Below are 21,640 nucleotides of genomic sequence, written 5' to 3' on the forward strand. Positions count from 1 at the left end.
TAATCCTGTATAGGTTAAACATGTGCAACTTTTCTAAAAATACTTCCATATATTGTGGTACAGAAAAAAATTAGCTCAAAAGGGAAAAAACACAAGAAAGGAAAAAAATTAAGTGAGCAAACAACAACAAAGTTGAAAGTACTCTGCTTTGATTCCTATAGTTCTTTCTCTCAGGATGCGGATAGCATTTTCTATTCCAACTCTATTGGAATTGCCTTGAATCATCTTATTGTTGAAAAGAGCCAAGTCCAATCATCACATAATCTTATTGTTGCTATTTCCAACATTCTCTTGGTTCTGCTCACTTAACTTAGCATCTCTCCTTGTAAGTCTTTCTTTCCAGGCTTTTCTGAAATCAACCTGTTCATCATTTCTCATAGAACAATAGTATTCCATTACATTCATATACCATAACTTATTCAGCCATTCTCCAACTGATGGGCATCAGTTTCCAGTTCCTTGACACTACAAAAAGGGTTGCCACAAACATTTTTGCACTTGTGGATCATTTCCCCCTTTTTATGATCTCTTTGGAATACAGATCCAGTAGAGCTACTACTGGATCAAAGGGGATGCACAATTGTATAGCCTGTTGGGCACGGCTCAAAATTGCTCTCCAGAACAGTTGGGTCAGTTCACAGTTCCACCAACAATGTATTAGATACTAGTGGTTATTGAGATGTTTCAGTTGTGTATGACTCTTCTGGTCTATAGAATATTAAATAGAGAGGAATAATAACAGATTATCACCTGATCCTCAGATTGTTTCTATAAAAACTTCAATACTAACAAAAATACGATTGAGAACAAGGTAATAATAACTACAACAAAAATGAATAATAATGCCAGTTATATTTTTTAAACATTTTTTTTTCCTTTGGTGAGGCAATCTGAGCCATTTGAATTGCCCAGGATCTTCCATCTAATGAGTGTCAAAATTTCTGAGGCTAGATTTGAACTCAGGTCTTCCTGAGTCCAGGACTAGTGCCTTGGAATCCATTATGCTACTTAGTTACCCCTCCTTTAACATTTGAAATGCATTTTCGAATATATCAGTTTGAATTGTACTTGCAAAAAATCATGAGATTTATTGCCATTTTAGGTAAAGAAACATGGTCAGAGAAATTAAATCACAAGCCCCTGGTCAGAGAAGTGGTTACCCTTAGAAACAAAATTTGCATCTGGGTCTTCCTGATTCCAAATCCGGCACTGTCCACTATTTTGTAGGGGGATGGGAATGAGGGGAAGCTCAGTTTCTGAAACAAATCAAAACAATTTTTGAGATGTCAACTCAGAACTTGAGTTGATGAACATTAACAAGGATGAGAAAATTCAGCTCATTATTGATAACATTACAAATCAGTGAGAACTCTTCTTTAGGATAATTCCTTAGGCTGAATTTCCCATGCTGGAATTATTGAGTCAGAAAGTATACTACAAGAGCAAATAGCCATATCCTTTAACCCAGTAATCTCACTATGGGGAATGTGTCCTAAGAGAATTATTACTAAGAAGAACCATCTGTACAAGTTATTTATAGCTATATAATTTGTAATTACAGAAAAGTAGAAACATCCTAATGTCTGACTATAGGAAACTTTCTGAAAAAAAACCATTGTGGCATGTTGGTATAATGGTCTAGTAGAAGACAATTTAAAAGACAGATATGAGTGTTATAAAGAAATGAAAGATCTTATGATTCATGGATTTAGAAAAGAAAGATTGTTAAAGATTATTTTTATGTAGGAGAAAACTAAGGTTCAGAGAGGCATATATATAGCAAGGGGAGCATTGGAGATTTGAATCCAGGTCCTCTTAAAATTTTTTGAGATTTTGTCCTTTCCTCTTTATCAACCTTATTCTCTCTTATGGCTTCAACTGTTATGAGATCCCAGCCTTTTATATCTAATTCTGACTTTTATTCTTCAGACTCAAACGACTAATCAATAAGCATTTATTAAGAGCTTATTCCAGTTACCCAAAGAATACATTCATGTAGATATTCTGTCATTTTCTCAAACTCAAAATATTTACAACTGAGACATTTTTCTCCCTTAATCTGTGCCTCCTATTTTTAACTATTTCATCCATTCTCCAATGTTTGAAATCTCGTAATACCCTTAATTTCCCATTTTAGTTACCAGAAGCTGTTGATTAGCAACATCTTTTCATATGTGTGACCCCCTCCCCATTTCCATTTCTACCAGTCTAAGATATAAAGCAAGTAAATGCACATCTAGCACTTGAACCTAGTTCTCTTGGCTTCCAATTGTACTGTGTGATAGAAGTGGATACACACATTGCACATGAAGGATGGGCTTTTAGTGACATTATGTAGAAGTCTCTTTCTCCCTTTCCTCCCTTCCCCCTTCTTTTCCCTTCCCTCTTCCCTTTTTTCCTCTTTCCCTTCCCCTTCCTTTTTCCTTTTCCTTCCCTTCTCTCCTCCCTTCCTCTTCCCCTTCCTTTCCTCTTCCCCTTCCCCTTCCCCTTCCTTTTCTCTTCCCCTTCTCCTTCTTTTATACTTCCCCCTTCCTTTTCCCCACCCCCTTTCCCTTCCCTTTCCTCTATTTTTTTCTCTCTCATGAATATTATCCACCCTATACATATTTGTACCTGTACTTTCCCCACTCCAATCTATTTTTATACCACTGCCAGGTAACCTTCCATATGCCTACCACTCTATAACTCTCTCATTGTCCCGTTACATACCAATTAAAGTTCAAGCTCCTTTGCTTAGCATTCAAGGTCTTTCACAATCTGGTGCTATCCCACATTTTCTGCCTTAGTTCATATCACTCTCCTCTACACACACTATTCTTCAGACAAGCTGAGTTACTTTCAATCAACCAATCATTAGACATTTATTAAGCAAGGGCTAAAGAAACAAATGGGGGAGGATCCTGGGAAGATGATGGAACAGGTCTGTAAATTTCAAAATCTCCAGATTTCCCCCACATACAGAACGCATTGGCACCTCAGGACAAATGTAGATTGGTGAAAAATCAAGAAGACTTGGGGCAGAACAGAGGTCCTCTTGGCATAACCCAACAAGATCCCAAGAAAGACCCCAAGCCAGGGATTAAGCAGTGGAAGTGCAAAATTCAAACCAGCTTTGCAAAAACATCCAGTGGGGACCTCTGGGGTGAGCTGGGTTTCACTAGAGCCTCAGCAGAAACCACAGGAAATTTAATCTCTCGGACATCAAGGAATTGGGGGTCTGAGTGTGGGAAAACTAAGGGAAATCCAACTAATTAGAAATACTAGGTCCAGCTGTGCTGCAGAGAAGACACCAGTTAGGAATCAGCTCATCTGGTAAGTGCAGAAGCAGTGGGGCAGGGATGATGCTGGCTGGGGGTACCTGCAGGAGTGGGGAGCTCTTGGTTTGGGTTCCAGGTCAGAAGAGGGAGCTGAAGTGAAACCAGAGGCATCATCCCCCACTCCATGATTAGAGGTAGTTTAATGAGAACTAATAGTTATATTTAAAAAAATGAACAGGCAAAGAAGAAAGAACCTAACCATAGAAAGTTACTAGGGGAACAGGGAGAATTGGGGCTCATCTTCAGAGGAGGATACTGAAGAAAAAATAAAGTTTCTTCTACTCCAAAGAGTGATGGTAAACAGCTCCCTGCCCAAAGTGAATTTATAGAACTAAACTAAAAACTAAAACTAAAAAATTTTTTTAAAAAGCTCATTTATCTTTCATTTGAAACATTGAGAAAAAAGTAAAAAAATGAAAACTATTCAAGAAAAACAAGAAGACTATAAAAAAACTAGAAAAGGAGATATAGAGTCTTAAAGAAGAAAATAAAATTGCAAATTAGAATTGGGCAAGGGGAAGTCAGTGGAGCTACAAGAGACCAAGAAATGAAAAAATAGAACAGAATGTGAAATATAAAAAAAAAACAGATCTGAAGAACTGATCAAGAAAATATAAAAATAATTGTACTATCAGAAAGTTGTGACCAAAAAAAGAACCTTCACACAATAATGCAAGAAATAATCCAAGAAAATTATCCTGGAATGATAGAACAAGAGGGGAAAGTAGAAAAAGAAAAAATCCACCAATCACCATTTCAAAGAGATCCTCTGTGAAAAACACATAAATATTATTGCCAAATTTTGAAACCACCAGATCAAAGAGAAAATTTTGCAAGAAAAAAGAAAAAAAAACAATTCATATACACTGGAACTACAATTAGAATTGTACAGGATTTAGCAGCAGCTACAATAAAAGACGACAGGTCCTGAAATCATATCTACTAAGAATCAAAAGAACTGGCTTATGGCCCAAAATATATCCAGCAAAATTATCCATAATATTGAATAGGACATTCAATTGAAAGGACATTCAATGAACTTACAAATTTTCAAGACTTTTCTTTTTTTCCAAAGGGTATGCACAGTTTTATTTTATTTAAATTTTTTAATAATAGTTTTTTATTTTAAAATACATGCACTTTTTAACATTCACCCTTGAAAAATCTTGTCCTCCAAATTTTTCTCTCTCCCTTCCCCCCCCCCCCCATTCCTCTCTCCTAGATAGCAAGTAATCCAATATAGGTTAAATATTATAAGCAATTCTTCTAAACATATTTCCACATTTATCATGTCGGACAAGAAAAAATCATCAAAAAGGAAAATATGGGTATGCATGTGTGTATATATCTATTAAATATATCTGTGCTTAACTATAGCTTGCTCGGGGGAGATGGAGGGGATGAAAGGGGAAAAAATAATAAAGTTTTAAAAAGTGCCCAGCTGAGAACAAAAGAACAACCTGCAAGGAAGCAAAGAAAAGATGGACACTTGTGAAGATTCTTCTACTATTATATATCCTTTTTTGAATTGGAGATTTATTGTTGTATATTTAGAATCCTTCCTGATGTTCTGCTGGGCACATGACTGTTCTATTTTGTATTATTTTGTTTAATTTTATTTTTCAGTCTTTCTTTTTTTCTATTCTTTTTAAAAAATAAACAGAAAATTAAGGAAAAAAACACATTAGAGAAAAGACAGTCTTTGGCCTCTGTATTTGGCTGCCTCCATGCCTTAACTCTGGGTGTTATATATTTCTTCTCTCAATCTGATAAATTCTTACTTGTACCTTAAAGCCTAAATCAAATGTTACCTCCTTTATGCAGGCTTTTCTGATTTCCTTATTAGATAAAAAACATCCCTTATTTGAAACAAATCTTCCTCTTCATATGGCTCCCTGCCTTATCAAAAAAGTTTTAACAGTGCATCACAAACATCAAACATTTAATAAATGAATTGCTAGATACCCACAGTGGGGAATGCTGGACTTGGAGTCAGGAAGACCTGAATTCAAATGTAGCTTTAGATACTTCCGAGCTGTGTTACTCTGGGCAAGTCACTTAACCCCATTTGCCTCAGTTTTCTCATCTGTAAAATGAACTGGAGAAAGAAGTGGCAAACCACCCCAGTATCTTTGCCAAAAAAATCTCAATTGGAGTTATGAAAAGTCAGATGTGACTGAAATGATCAAACAACAACAGAATGTTGAATGAGCAAATTCTTCAAATAATAGATGTTACAAAAATATTTGTTTAATTGAGCTGACTTAAAAGAATTTTAACTATTATCAAATTATAATAATAATTATTATTGAATTAAACTATTAAATATTAAATTATTTTAGATTAGAGATTCTTAACCTGAGGACCATGGACTTAAAAGAAATATTATGATAATTATAATTCAATATAACTGGCTCCTTTTATAATCTAATATATTTAATTTTTTTGTATTTAAAAACATTATTCTGAGAGAGGGATCCAAAGGCAGGTTCCCCAGACTGAGTGCCAAAGAGGTCCATAACACACAAAAAAGTTCCTGAAATAAAGGAATGAGTTAAAACACATTGGTTTCTTTTTCACCAGTCTTTAGCTTTATCTCAAGTCAGGGTCAAATCAAAATTTTCTGGCTTCAATATTTATTCTTGCTTGGCCCTGGCTTACCTACCTTTAACTTGTTTCTCTAACTCTTATGCTTAGGCTATCCATTTTAATTATAGGGAAGATTTAGTTTGTCTTTTCAACTTCTCTCTTCTCGGAAATCTTGCTTCCTTTCTCTGCATTTAGTCAAGGAGCCAGGATGGAGGAGCAGGTACATGCAGCATGTGTTTCGATACTAAGAGTGTAAAATCCTCTATGTCCTCCTTCTTTTTCTCCTTTTCCCCCCTTTTCAAACAGGGTACTTTTTTTCCCTTATTTTTATTTCCTTTTCAGTTTTTTTCTTTACCATTTTCACTTCTTTGTGGAAAGCTAAGAAGCATCCTTGATGTGAGGTCCTGACTCTATTACATACTGGCTGTGTGATTTTGAAAGGGTCCCTCTTAGTGCCCCCTGCCAATACTCTTTAAGCTTACAAATAGAAAAACAGTTTATGAGTTTCCTCACCATAAGTTCCCTATACTAGTTACATCATAGATCCATTGCTAAATAATCTTCTGTTGATGGAGAAAATTTCCTCTTTCTGGAGAAGGTAGAAGAATTGATGTAGAGAGTGCTTTGTTTTTGTTTGATTATTTCAAGCCAGTCTGACTCTTTGTGGTGGGGTTTGTTTTTTTTTTTTTTTTTTTTTTTTTTGCAAAGATATTGGAGAGGTTTGCCCTTTCCTATTCCAGTTCATTTTACATATGGGGAAACTGAGGCAAACAGGGTAGAGTAATGCACAACTAATAAGTTTCTGGGGCCAAATTTGAACTCATGTCTTCTTGAGTTCGGGCCCAGAACTCTATCTATTCTGCCACTGAGTTGTTCCTTCCCAAGATAGCATAAGTAATAATTATCAGAAATGGTATTTGAGCTCCTATGCATCCAGAACTTTAGGCTCCTCCCCCCCTTTTGAGGAACATACATTCATTCTAGTAGGAAGTAGTAGTTAGGTATGCCTTGAAGTAAAAACTTCTTTGAAGAATATATAATTTATGCCATGGAGTTTCTTTCTTTCTCTCTCTCTCTCTCTTTTTTTGCTAAGGCAATTGGGGTTAAGTGACTTGCCTAGGGTCACTTGCTAGGAAGTGTTAAGTCTGAGGTCAGATTTGAACTCAGGTCCTCCTGACTTCAGGGCTGGTGCTCTATCCACTGCACCACTTAGCTGCATTTGGAGTTAAGTAACTTGCCCAGGCTCATACAGCTAGAATTACTCTATCCACTGTGCCACCTAGCTACCCCATGTCATGGAGTTTCAAAAGACAAAGTGGTCAAATGATTATATCTCTCTGAAGGCATCTGGAAAGGACTCATAAAGAGATCAGCACTTGACTTAACTCTGGACGATGGACAGTTTTGCTTTGTGAACTTAGGAGAGAAGGGTCCAAGCAGAATGTTGAATTGGAGCAGATCTGTAAACAATTCATTAATTAAGTTAAATTCATTTTGGGAAAAATTGAGTTAAGGGAACCCCAGAGTGAATCTTTTTGTAGCATGAATAATTTTTTTAAATTCTGAATTTTCATAAACTATGGACATAGATAAAATGCATGTAGGGTTTTTTTCCCCTTTGGAAGAAAAAAAAAAGCCTGTCATAGTGGAAATAGTAAGTATAATATATCAGGGGAGCCCATAAATAATCCTTGCTCAGGAACATTCTTCCTTAATCTTAAAATTTGCATCATCAAGGAGAAAAAAAAGTTATAATCTTGCTGTAATTGTCCACAGCATAGCAGAGAAATTTAGAAAGTAGCTGATACTACGTCCTGTAGAGGCCTATGGCGTACTCATCCAAGAACAAAAGGCCATAGTGAAGATTCAGGTTAAGGTCAGTTGGTCAATCAGCCTTTAATGGATGTTCATTGTGTACCAGATGAGATGAAGCTTTTAAGGAAAAGGGAAGACACAGTTCCTGCCCTCATCAAATTATGAACTATGAGCAGAAGTATAATGGCAGCCAATGGGTTTTTTGCAAGACTCTTCTTCCAGTATCATCCTAAAAAGGCCATAGATTTGAGCCCTTTTTGGCTCTCATACTTAGTTTATGTCCAGAACACCAGTTACTTCTTAATCTGGGTAGTTTTCCAACTAGAACTGGGAAACAGAGAATGCAGAATTATTTTGGATTAACTGTTTTAAGGGCCCACAAAAAAAAGATTTAGGATTATGCCAAATATACTATCTGAGGCTTATTGAAATGGTTTTTGAAAAGTATTTTAATTTTTCTGGAAAGAAACATTAAGATATTAAGAGTCATTAACCAAAGAAGTTGTACAATTAAAATTGCCTCAAGAATATTTCTAAAAATTGAATCTAATTTTCCCCTTACATTTCTGGTATGAGGGTTTGCTGAGCCCTTTTCAGGGCTGCTCATCCACCTTTGGAGTCTGCTTGCCATTGAACACTCACTTGTGGCTCCAAGTAGCTGTAACATGGACAACAGTTTTATATACTGGTAAAATCATCTCTGTAGACAAACTAAAACAAGTTGACAGTAACCAACAGGCTTCAAACCCATCTGTAAAGTTAGGGGATGTCTATCCCAAGCGTGTGAAGGCTTCCCAGGGTAGAATAAGCAAATTTGTTCCAATGGCTGAAGCAGGCACTGTGGAAAGTTTAAAGCTTGCTTTGACATCAAAGATGCTAAGATTATTCACTACATTTGGGGCTGTTAGCTAGATATCTTGATTTTTGTCTTGCCACTGGACTTTAATGACTTTGAAAGAAAGAGTGAAGCTGACAACTTTGTGCAACTCTACCTCACCTAAATCCAGTTACCTGTGATGTTAATGGTCTTATTCCAAAGGATGAACAACAAACTCCCTAAAACAAAAATTAAAATATCCTTTTCAAATCTTCTGATAATTCCCTGGTAGAGTCTCAGCCTAGGGCCAAAACTTTAACATTTTTCTATTTTTCTTAGGGAGTAAAGCAGTCATAGCTCTGAAGCTCTTGGCATACTGTAGAAACAGAGTAAATAGCTACAAAGCCATGAAACTGTTTCAGGATTGTAGGATCACAGATTTAGAACTGGAGCAAGACTTTAGATTGGGGACATCTAAGTGGTGCAGAGTGTTGGGCCTGGAGTCAGGAAGACTTTTCTTTCTGAATTCAAATCCAGTTTTGGACAATCTGTATGTGACTCTGGGAAAATCACTTAACACTGTTTGCCTTAGTTTCCTCATCTATAAAAGGAGCTGGAGAAGAAAATGGCAAAGCACTTCAATATCTTTGTCAAGAAAACTCCCCAAAAAGGATCATGAACAGAACCTAATAGCAACAATCAAATCTTTAGAGGTTAAGGAACCCATTGTACCTCAATTTTCCTGGTGGAGCAATGAAATAATTGAACAATAAGCATTTATTTAAACACTTCTTATGTTCAAGGCCAATGTTTTGTGCTCAGGATACAAATATGAAGAATAAAACAATCTGTACTTTTTTCCCTTTTTTTTTGATTATTAAGGATTTAAAAAAAAACTTTAAATTTATTTTATTTTAAAAAAGAGAATAAGAAAAGAGAAAAGAAATACTAAAGCAAAATAAAATGAAAGAGAATATTGTCATGTGCTCAGTAGAACATCAATCTTTGCAAAAACTTCCGTGCCAACTTTTTCCCTCCTTCCCTCCACCTCCTCCCCTAGATAGTAGATAGTCCCATACATGTTAAATATGTTAAAGTATATGTTAAATACAATATATGTACAGTTGTCTTGCTACACAAGAAAAATTGGATTTAGAAAGAAGGTAAAAATAACCTGGGAAGAAAAAAAATGTAAGCAAATAATAACAGAAAGAGTGTAAATGTTATGTTGTGGTCCACATTCATTTCCCAGTGTTCTTTTGCTGGGTGTAGCTGGTTCTGTTCATTCCTGATCAATTGGAACTGATTTGAATCCTCTCATTGTTGAAGAGAGCCATGTCCATCAGAATTGATTCTCATATAGTATTGTTGAAATGTATAATGATCTCCTGGTTCTGCTCATTTCACTTAGCATCAGTTCATGTAAGTCTCGCCAGTCCTCTCTGTATTTATCCTGCTGGTCATTTCTTATAGAACAATAATATTCCATAACATTCATATATCACAATTTATTCAGCCATTCTCCAATTGATGGGCATTTATTCAATTTCCAGTTTCTGGCCACTATAAAAAGGGCTGCCATAAATATTTTTGCACATACAGATCCCTTTCCTGTAGAGGGCTGAAACTCTTGAGTTGTTGCACTGAGGTCCGTTCAAGCACTTAGGGCTAAATTACTGATTGGACAATATTCTATGGGCATATACTTGGAAAATGGTCCTTCCCACTATCCTGTGCTGGCTCAATGATTGGTGTATACAGAGGATTGTAGGAGGGACTAGGGGGTGGAGTAAGACGAGCCAGAGTCTCTTTTTGAGGTAGACGAGGAAGAAGGCGGTTGCGGAGATTCTGCTTCCATCTTGTTCAATCCTGCGTCTAAAGACCAAGAATAAAGACTAAGGACTTTTGTTTATCCTCACCCCAGCTGATTCTGGGGTATCCTGGGGGCTAGCGCGGTCGTCACATTTTCCCTACTTTAATATCTCTCTGGGAGATAAGCCCAGTAGTAACACTACTTACTTATATACTTATCAAAGGGTATGCACAGTTTGATAACTTTTTGAGCATAGTTCCAAATTGCTCTTCAGAATGGTTGGATCCATTCACAACTCAACCAACAATGCATCAGTGTCCCAGTTTTCCCATATCCTCTCCAACATTCGTCATTATTTTTTCCTGTCGTCTTAGCCAATCTGAGAGATATGTAGTGGTATCTCAGAGTTGTTTTAATTTGCATTTCTCTGATCAATTATGATTTGGAGCACCTTTTCATATGGGTAGAAATAGTTCATATGGGTAGAAATAGTTTCAATTTTATCATCTGAGAATTGTCTATTCATATCCTTTGACCATTTATCAATTGGAGAATGACTTGATTTCTTATAAATTAGAGTCAATTCTCTATATATTTTAGAAATGAGGCCTTTATCAGAACCTTTAATTGTAAAGATGTTTTCCCAGTTTATTGCTTCCCTTCTAATCTTGCCTGCATTAGTTTTGTTTATACAAAAGCTTTTTAACTTGATATAATCAAAATTTTCTATTTTGTGATCAATAATGATCTTTAGTTCTTCCTTGGTCACAAATTCCTTCCTCCTCCACAGGTCTAAGAGGTAAATTATCCTATGTTCTTCTAATTTATTTATAATCTCATTCTTTATGCCTAGGTCATGAACCCATTTTGATCTTATCTTGGTATACAGTGTTAAGTGTGGGTTTCTAGTTTCTGCCATATTAATTTCCAATTTTCCCAGCAGTTTTTGTCAAATACTGCATTCTTATCCCAAAAGTTGGGGTCTTTGGGTTTTGTAACACACTAGATTGCTATAGTTATTGACTGTTTCGTCCCATGAAACTAACCTATTCCCCTCACCAACTAGTCCATTTCTTAGCCAATACCAAATGGTTTTGGTGACTGCTGCTTTATAATATAGTTTTAGATCAGGTACAGTTAGGCCACCTTCATTTGATTTTTTTTTCATTAGTTCCCTTGAAATTCTTGACGTTTTGTTCTTCCATATAAATTGTTATTTGTTCTAGGTCATTAAAATAATTTCTTGGGAGTTTGATTGGCATAGCACTAAATAAATAGATTAGTTTAGGGAGTATTGTCATCTTGATTATATTGGCTCAGCCTATCCAGGAGCACTTAATATTTTTCCAATTGTTTATATGCGACTTTATTTGTGTGGAAAGTGTTTTGTAGTTTTGCTCATATAGTTCCTGACATTCCCTTGGCAGATAGATTCCCAAATATTTTATACTATTGACAATTATTTTAAATGGAATTCCTCTTTGTATCTCTTGTTGTTGGATTTTGTTAGTGATGTATAAAAATGCTGATGATTTATGTGGGTTTATTTTGTATCCTGCAACTTTGCTAAACTTGTGGATTATTTCTAATAGCTTTTTAGTAGGATCTCTGGGGCCCCCTTATTTCTTTATAGATTTTAGAGGGTGTTATACTCTTTATGATACACACACACACACACACACACACACACACATATATGTATTGTTGCCTATTTAACCTTTTATGACAAACACACATATATACACACACATATGTACTGTTGCCTATTTAATCCATTCCTGATGTGAGTAGGTTTTCAAAACTATAAGTCCTTTTCCCCACTCTACTTTGTGTCTATTTTTCTTTGTACCTCATTTGTATAACATAATTACTATTTTTACCTAAACTCTGCCCCAATCTTTCTTTTGAGCTACCCTATTGTGGATGTCAAACTTAAACATATGGTATACATTTCCCAAGTAAAAAATATAAATAATTTTTCCATGTTGAGTTCCTTGAAATTGATCCTTGATATTGGTTCTCAACTGTTAAATTTTCTATTACATTCTGGTTTGGTTGATTGAAAGTCCTGAAAATCTGTGAATTCATTGAATGTCCATTTTTTCTTATTCAATATTATAGATTATTTTGCTAGATATGATCTTTTTGGCCATAGGGCTTGTTCTTTTGATTGTTGGTAGATAGGATTCCAGAACTTGTGGTCTTTTATTATGGCTGCTGCTAAGTCCTGTACAATTCTAATTGTAGCTCCAGCATATTTGAATTTTTTTTTTTCTTGTTTCTTGCAAAATTTTTTCTTTGATCTGGGGGTTTTGAGATTTGACAATGATGTTGTTATGTGTTTTCCACAAAGGATCTTGTTGAGGTGGTGATCCATGGATTTTTTCTATTTCTACTTTCCCTTCCTATTCTATCACTCCAGGACAATTTTCTTGGATTATTTCTTGCATTATTGTGTGAAGATTCTTTTTTTTTTTTTTTGGTCCCAATTTTCAAGCAGTCCAATTATTTTTACATTTTCTCTTCTTGATCTGTTCTCCAGAACTGTTGTTTTTCTTGTAAGATATTTCATGTTCTATTTTATTTTTTCATTCTTTATGTTCTTTTTTGTTATTTCTTGCTCTCATAGCTTTACTGGCTTCCCATTGCCTGATTCTAATAATAATAATAATTATTTTTATGCTGAGGCAACTGGGGATAAGTGACTTGCCCAGGCTCATACAGCTAACACAACTAGGAAGTGTTAAGCATAGGAAGTTAAATTTGAATTCAGGTCCTCCTGACTTCCGGGCTGGTGCTCTATTCACTGCCCCCCCCTAGCTGCCGCTCCAATTCTAATTTTCAAAGAATTATTTTCATCTTTGAGACTATATTTCCTTTTCTGTTTGGCTAACTTTTTTTTTCATAATCTTGTTTTTCTTGGATTGTTATTTTTATTTTTTAGTTTTTCCTCAAAGTCTCTCATTTGATTTTTAAATGCTTTTTTGGGTTCTTCTATAGTTTCTCTCAGGTGGGGAACCATTTCACATTTCTGTTTGGGATAGAAGCTTTTTTAAACTTTCCTCCTCTGAAGATGAGCCCGTCTTCCCTGTTCCCACAGTAAATTTTTATAGTGCGTTTCCTTCATCTTTGTTGGTTAATTTTTTTTTTTTTTAATGAGAAGTATTAGTATAAGTTCTTCTAATTGTGGGGTGGAGAGGATGGTGCTTCTGGCTTCACTGCAGCTCTTCCCTCTGACCTGGAAATCCATCCCAATAGCTCCCCACTCCTTCAGATGCCCACAGCTAGTAGCATCCCCCTGCCCCTCTGCTTTTGCACTCACCAGGTTGCCTGGTCCTTCTGCCCCAGTGCTGCCTTTCTGCAGCACAATTGGGGCTGGTGTTCTCAATCAGAAGGAGTTTTCTCAGCCTTCCCACAATCAGACCCCGACTCCTTAAGCAGCCTGGGATGTGAATGTTCCTGTGGTTCCTGCTGCGATTCCAGCCAAACCCAGCTCACTCCAGGGGTCCTCACTGGGTATTTCTGCAGAGCTGGTATGGATGTGTTTGCACTTCCACTGCTTAACCTCTGGCTTGGAGTCTTTCTTTGGATCTTGTTGGGTTGTGTCAGGAGGACTCCAGTTCTGCTTCAAGTCTTCTTGATTTTTCATCAATCTATGATTGCCCCGAGGTGCAAATTTGTTCTGTTTGTGGGAGAAATCTGGGGAACTTGAAATTTACCAACCTACTCATTAATTTTCCCAGAATCCTTTTAACAGTCCCTATTTTCATTGAGTTTATAGTCTAATGGGGTATAAATGTCATATTTAAGGGTTATGTAAATTTTAATTATTGTAATTTTAAAAGTTGAGAGATTAACCTGGAGTTTGATGGAGTACAACAAGAATGATGGAAATGAGTTTATAGACTGATTGCATGGATATGTTGTTGTTGAGGGATAGAGTTAAAGAAAGGATCTGTTAACCCTAACCATGAGTTAAGATTAGTTTTTGGTCTCTTGAACAGTGAAAACTCAAAGATTGTGTTAAAGCTCAAACTGTTAATAATTCAAATAATTGATTAATAGTGTATAATTTCTCTTATTTCATCGTTCTCTATTAATAGATAATATTTATGCCTTTATGTCAGAAAATGAAAATAAGGGGAATTTAGCCACTCATAAAAGGAGGAAAATTGAGAGAAAGTTTATTTTTCTGAAATATGGCAAAAAACATCCCAGAAATTTCTTTCTTCTTTTTTTCACCTTCACATCTACATTTTCCAGTGGGCTTGTGATTTCATTGTTATGGATTTTTCTTCAAGAGATGTCAATCACAAACCATTCATGCCTTCATCTTATGCAATTGTTCTTCATAACTTTCTGTGAATTCATCTATTATTCTGGGGGCTAAAACCTGAATGCTAAAGATCTCCAAATATATACCCTAGATAAATAGAATTGTACATAATAAATTGTTATGTTCCTCAAGCAACACAATAGAATGCTAAAATAAGTATTTTTCTTGATTTCTTTTTTTTTTTTAATTTTATGTTTTCAAAATTTAAAAAAAAAAACATTTATTTCTAGTCTGAGGCACCACATATTACTTCTGGCAAGGTTTAATACTAGGTCCTTACCAACTGGCATTATAGGTTGGTTTCTGCTCCCTTACATTTTGCCTGTTCTCATTTTACAAGGGATATGGTGTAAACCTCGTTACAGCTGATCGAGTGTCGCCACTTCATGAAGCTTGCCTAGCAGGCCACTCGACTTGTGCCGGTGTTCTGTTGAAGCATGGGGCTCAGGTCAGTTCCATTCGTGTCTCATTTTAGAAATTGGGATTAAAAAAAACTCATTAATTCCTCCAGGATATTTTTGAGTGCTTTGTTCAAGGAGATTTTTGAATACTAACAATAGTCTTCCATAGAACATTATATCAATCTTTTTTTTAATTCTTAGAAAAAACTAAAATAATGAATTCCAAACTAATGAGTATTATTGTGATGTCTATATTTTCAGCTCAAAATGACATAGATAAATAGAGCTGGAAGAGCTCTTAGAAATCATCTATTTCCATCTTCCTCACTTTGCTGAATTCAATCTGGCATCCAGGTGGGCCTTAAGAGACTGCACCTCAAGCATATAAAAATGGGAAATTGTTATCCCCCAGGAGAGAGCCTCAAACCTTGCCATAAGCATGTAAATTGACTCTGATTTTCTATAATCATTTTCTTTGGTGCCAACAGGGAATATCTGCCAACAGTTCCTATTTTCTGTGTGTTTATTACTTTTCATCCAATTTCTGGGAAGAGATAAAAAACCTGGTAAACGCATTATTGAGGGAATAAATGAATGATAAATGAGGACATACCCCCCCAAACAAGAGTTAACAATCCTTTGACTATTTAGGAAAGGCGAAAGCCATCCAAATATTATCTAACATCTCCACTTGGAAAGTTCTTCTCAAAGAGTGTGTAATCTCTTTTTGTTTCTACCTCCACACCAAGTACCCAATTTTCTCTCTAACTATATTTTATTTCTATTTTAGTATCGATGACATTCCTAAAAATTTAAAAAAAAAATGAAGGCTCTTTAGTCCCAGGCCACTGGGAATTTATTTTTAAAATTTCACTGCTAATTATATGCCCTTCACAGATAGATTTGTCTTTTTTTTTTCTTCTTCAGGTGGATGGAATGACTGTTGATTGGCACACACCTCTGTACAATGCCTGTGTTAGTGGAAGCCAGGACTGTGTGAACTTACTGTTAGAACATGGAGCAAGTCCCCACCCTACATGTGAACTTGCATCTCCCATCCACGAAGCTGCCAAAAGAGGTAAATTTGCAAAAGACTGGGCAACTAAGTGCTCAGACTAGCTGTGTGACTCTGTGCAAGTCACTTAACCCTGTTTGCCTCAGTTTCCTCATCTGTAAAATGAGCTGGAGAAGGAAATAGTAAACAAGAAAACCTCAAAAAAGGTCACAGAGAATCAGACATGACTGAAAAACAATTCCACAACATCTCTTTCTTATTGCACCCTTAGCTGTTCTCAACTCATCTCACTTTCCTTTCTTCAATTCAAAATTTCTTACCGATGGAGATTTTTGGGGGGTTTGTGTTTGTATCCATAACACCTCTTTTGTAGCAGGGTTTAATTCTTCTTGAGTCAGTATCACCTAGCACTTGAAAGAAAACAAGATAGCAGAAGGCCTTTATAAAGACCCCTGCCCCAAATAAATCTGGTGAAAAAAAAAGTATATAGGTCCCATTACTTAAGTTCATTAAAAAGAATGAAAAACATATTGTGTCAGAACTATTTCCCTTTGTTAAGCAGAGTTGGTCAGTTTCCTACCTGAAAATAGAATCTCTGTAACTGTGAGAGGCTGCAGACAAAGAATGCTAATTCTTTTTTCTTTTCCATGAATCCCTAGTTTTTATGCTTAGCTATGGAATTCATTTCCTGTTGAATCAAAAGCAAAGAGGTTTATTAAGAGAATCTAGGGCTGCATCTGTCTTATATTCACTGAACATTCAGTAAAATGATTTATGGGGACTTATTCCCCATTTTTAAAATCGGAAGTTTTGGATTTAAAGACCAGCCAGTTCAGTTTAAAAACTGGCTCCGTTTGCCTTATCCTGGCTCCCTGTTTATCATTATGTACCTTTTATTCCCTCAGTTTTTTATCTTGTGTTTTCAGAGATATAAGTTTGACTTGGTCAAAGTTTGTTTACAACCTTTCCCTGCCTTGTCTCCTGCCCCATTTCAAAGTGTCCTATAATGAACCTATAGGATATGAGTTTACATCCCCATACCCCTTATGTAGTGCCCTATTTTCTCTCCAACTGTTCTTATTTCTATTTTAATACTAAGATATGTCAAAAATGAAAAAAAATGAAGGCATTAAACCTGCTAATTAATTGTCCTTCCAACAAAATCTTTCTAAGGTACATCACTACATGGAGTTCACCTCAGGTTCACAAGGATCTACCAACTGAGTCAATCCTTTAACAGGTCCTTCCAAGTGGAAAGTCTTCTAAAGTAGCCTGGCAATACATTGACTTTGTTTCTGTCCTTTGAGTAGCAACCTAGTTAAGTTCAAAGCAACCCTCACCAAAGGTTGGTTACCAGATGATAAAAAGCCTGGCCGCAGCACTAATGAAAGGGATAGATGAGGATTGGATGGGTATGGATAGAGGGGAGACCCATAGCTATTGAAAGCAAAGATCTTGGAAGCATTCAGATTTTCTGTTTGAACTTGCTCACTCTGCTCAGTAATTAACTTAGGCTCCAGCTTTATAGATAAGCCCTCTCCAGATCTCAAGGTCTGTCAAAGGGAAAGTTATTGTCTTTAAATAAGATTGCCACTGGACCCAGATGACTCTGAAAACTTTATGTAGCCCTTCCTCAATTAAATCCAATTCCTTTGTAAGTCAAGACAGCACTCTCCTGATGTCATTAGTTTACTTTGAGAAGCAAGGGCAAACAACAACAATTATAATGTTTTATTTGTCTTTGGCCCACAGGTCATCTGGAGTGTGTGGAATCACTTGTATCCCATGGAGCAAATATAAATGAAAATATCAGACATCTTGGCACTCCACTTTATGTGGCATGTGAAAACCAGCAGATAGACTGTGCCAAGAGGCTACTTGAATCAGGTAAAAAATAAATAAAATATATTTTATGTTATTTTAAATAAAAAGAAATAATTTTACTTTTATAATTTATAATAATATAGAATTGATATAATTTGTAACATGATTTTATGATGTACAGATATGTAAATGATATTTATAATAATATATTGTAAATGATATAATTTACAATTATTTTATAATATTTTAAATAATTTAATATTATTGTTATAACACAATATATTATATAATATTAAAATATTATATACATATATACATATATTTTCCAAATCTTTTTCATGTTCTGTTTATAATTTTTTCATGTGATATTTCATTCCCTTTTTCCTTTCCCCGAATATATCCAAAGGCCCCAAATCTCTTGCAAAACTGATATAATTATAGTTGTATTTTTTATGTTGGATCTCCTTTGGTTGCAGTCATGATTAAGAGTGAAGATATTCCCTCATCCTGATCTTTTCCCCCTCATCTACTGTGAACATTTTCCAATAAAATTGGCCTGCTTATTGTTCTTCAGACATGGTTTCTTTCATTCTGTCATTGTTTCTTTCCTTATGTATTTTCTTCTTCTTGGAGTATGGTTATTTTTCCTCTCTGCTTTTCTAAGTGCTTCCCATATTCAAGATACAGATGGAATCCCACCTTCTCTGTGGATACCTCCCTAACTGCTCCAGAGAGGCTTCTTCCCTGAACTCCTATAGCACTTACGGTTTGTACCTCCCATCTGGTACTTGTGCTGTTTTTTAATATGTGTGTATGTATGTGTATGTGTGTGTACAGGTTTATGTATATAAAGATCTATATGAACAAATGTGTTTATATATGTCTATAAAATCTATATACACATATACAAAAATATAAATATATATTCACATACATATGCACATATTTATAAATTTCTTGTTCAGTTATTTCAGTCATGTATGATACTTTGAGATCTCATTTGGGGTTTTCTTGACAAAGGTACTGAAATGGTTTGTCATTTTCTTCTATAGATTATTTTACAGATGAGAAAACTGAGGGAAAAATGGGGTCAAATGACTTATCCAAGAATACATAACAATTAAGTGTCCAAGGCCATATTTGAATTCAGGATGATGAGTTTTTCTCACTTCAGGCCCAGCACTTTGTCCACTGTAAAACATAGCTGCTTCTCATGACACGTAATAGGTACTTAATAAATATTTATTGATGGAATGATTCTACCCCGGTATAAAGACTCTATTTAAGTATAGACCTGGTGATGGATTATATGTCTCTTATTTGAGGCTGAGAATTAATTCAGTTTGGAGAACATCCAGAAGCTGGCCACTGAGTAAAGACATTTTGTTTGGCCATAGCAACTCAAGAAGACTTTTCCCCTAAGGCATGGAGAAGTTGTGATCTGTTTTAGTGGGTGGAATGTCCACAATAGTAAAATCATGGAGCTTTAAACTATTGAAGTATATCCTTGATTATTTTCAAGATGCTGTTACCATATATGTAACATTTAATCCTCCTGTGGACCTTTGATGTGTATTGGGAAGGTATTATTATTATCTTAATTTTAGAGATGAGGAAACTAAAGTTCAAAGAACATTAAATGGTTTGCCCTAGGTCACATAGCTGATTAATGACAGGTCTGTTTAAGGACATAGGTAGTCCTGTGTTTTTATACTTCATTTTGCTCTTAATAGCCGCTCAATGAATATTCATTGCTTCAGTGTGAAGGGCAATATGGAATAGTCTATAGCAGGGGTCCTCAAAATTTTAAAATAGGGGGCCAGTTCACTGTGCCTCAGATTGTTGGAGGGCTGGACTATAGTAAAAACAAAAACTTTGTTTTGTGGGCCTTTAAGTAAAGAAACTTCATAGCCCTGGGTGAGGGGGATAAATGTCCTCAGCTGCCACATCTGGCCCACAGGCAGTAGTTTGAGGACCCCTGGTCTATAGAAATCAGGCTTTAAAGTGTGTAAAGATTGGGATTCAATCCCCCTTCTGTTATAGAAAGGCCATGTGACCCAGTTTTTTTAGGCAGATCTCTAATACTACAAATTTCAGAGCAATTACTGATGTTCATAAGTAAAAGGAGTTTTCAATAACCATGAAACAAAGAGCCAGTTTTCTTCTCTCTATCTATGTTTGGGGGTAACAGATTATTTAAAGGCATAGGTCTCTAATGGGATGTCTAGGAGTTGGGAAATGGATTCAGAGATAGGGTGACAAAGAGTCAAATAATGCCAAAATGGCATTCTTTTTTCAATGGGAATTCTTCTGAACCTTCTCTTTGATTTTAGTATTCATTGGCCATCCCAGTGTAGAAGATCCCTCAAAAATCTCAGAATCGCCCCGTATGTTGGAGGTGACATTATTTTGGGAGCAACCTGCTAGTAGCTGCTGGGGATCTAATTCTGACCAACAGAATAGATCCCTTCATGCGAGAGGATGATGATGATACAAGGAGACTGAGAGGCAATTGCATTCTCTGACCTCCCTTCTCTTCCCTCTTGCCCCAATTTATTTCATTGCCAATCCACAAACACCTGTGTCAGTAAAAGCTGGTTTGCAATTCCTTCAAGTGTGTTAGAATTCACAGCTGTGGGGGCTTTTGGAGAATCATCCTGCTCCTTCACACTTTAGGTGTGGTTCATAACATACCGGCTATGTGGCATATCTCAGAGAGAGCAATGCCTCATTGCCCCTAACATGACATCATATATGTAGCACTGGATATAGATTTAGGGACCTGTGTGCGACTGCTGTCTCTGACAGTAGCTTTGTGATCATAGGTAAGTCACTCTGAGAGCCTAAGTTTCCTCATCTATAAAATGGGGATGATAATAGCACCTATCTTAAAAGATTGTTGGGAGGGAAGCACTTTGCTCTCTATAAATGCAAGTCACTACTACTACTACCACCACCATTATTGCTACCATTATTATTACCAGTACTATTACTACTATTCCCACTACTATCACTACTACTACCACTAACATCATCCCTACTATAACCACTACTATTGCCACCATCACCATCACTACTACTACTGCTATTACTACTACTACTACTGCTACCTACAACACTATCAATACTACTACCATTACTATTGCCACCACTACTACTACTATTACTACTAGTACTACCATTACTACCACCACCACTACTACTAGTATTACTACCACCACTACCTTCACTACTATTACTATTAGCATTTCCACCACCACTACCACTACTATTGCTATTGCTACCACTACCACTTCTACTACCCTGTCACCATAACTGCTATTCTTAACTCAATTGTTAGTCTACAAAGTGACCTGGCAAAGTTGTTATTAGGAAGGAGATATCTCTATGTATCCTTATCTGGGAAAACATTTATGTTTCATTAAGATTAAATATGAACATGTTACTTTCAGGCTTCAAAGTATTTTTGTGCTTTATTTCACTTGTGCTCAGTGAATCAGGGGATTAACTTGATACTAGAGGAATTGAATAGTATCCACATTGACATTCATGTAATAAATTAGACAAAAAGATATAGAAAACAATAGAAGAATGGCTCCTAATGTTAAAGAGGCAAATAAAAGAGCCATCAAAGTTGGTTTCATCTTATAGCTGAAGATAGCAATAAGCATCATTTCATGAGGGGCAGCTAGGTGGTACAGTGGATAGGGCCC

General features: G+C 35.9%; 1 protein-coding gene across 6 annotated transcripts in view; it reads left to right on the forward strand.

Annotated features, from left to right (window-relative positions):
* Positions 1-21,640, forward strand: part of ASB9 (ankyrin repeat and SOCS box containing 9) — a 125,052-nt gene that overhangs the window by 29,569 nt on the left and 73,843 nt on the right. For 4 of the 6 annotated variants that reach the window (XM_051984478.1, XM_051984477.1, XM_051984479.1 and 1 more), the window contains 4 exons: positions 15,028-15,135; positions 16,016-16,166; positions 17,856-17,990; positions 18,592-18,693. In XM_051984478.1, the coding sequence (XP_051840438.1) occupies positions 15,028-15,135; positions 16,016-16,166; positions 17,856-17,990; positions 18,592-18,693 (496 nt within the window). The remainder of the gene's footprint in view (positions 1-15,027; positions 15,136-16,015; positions 16,167-17,855; positions 17,991-18,591; positions 18,694-21,640) is intronic. The other 2 variants (XM_051984481.1, XM_051984480.1) reach the window with 2 other exon arrangements.

Source organism: Antechinus flavipes, chromosome 3, assembly GCF_016432865.1.
Source record: "Antechinus flavipes isolate AdamAnt ecotype Samford, QLD, Australia chromosome 3, AdamAnt_v2, whole genome shotgun sequence".
Classification (NCBI taxonomy): domain Eukaryota; kingdom Metazoa; phylum Chordata; class Mammalia; order Dasyuromorphia; family Dasyuridae; genus Antechinus; species Antechinus flavipes.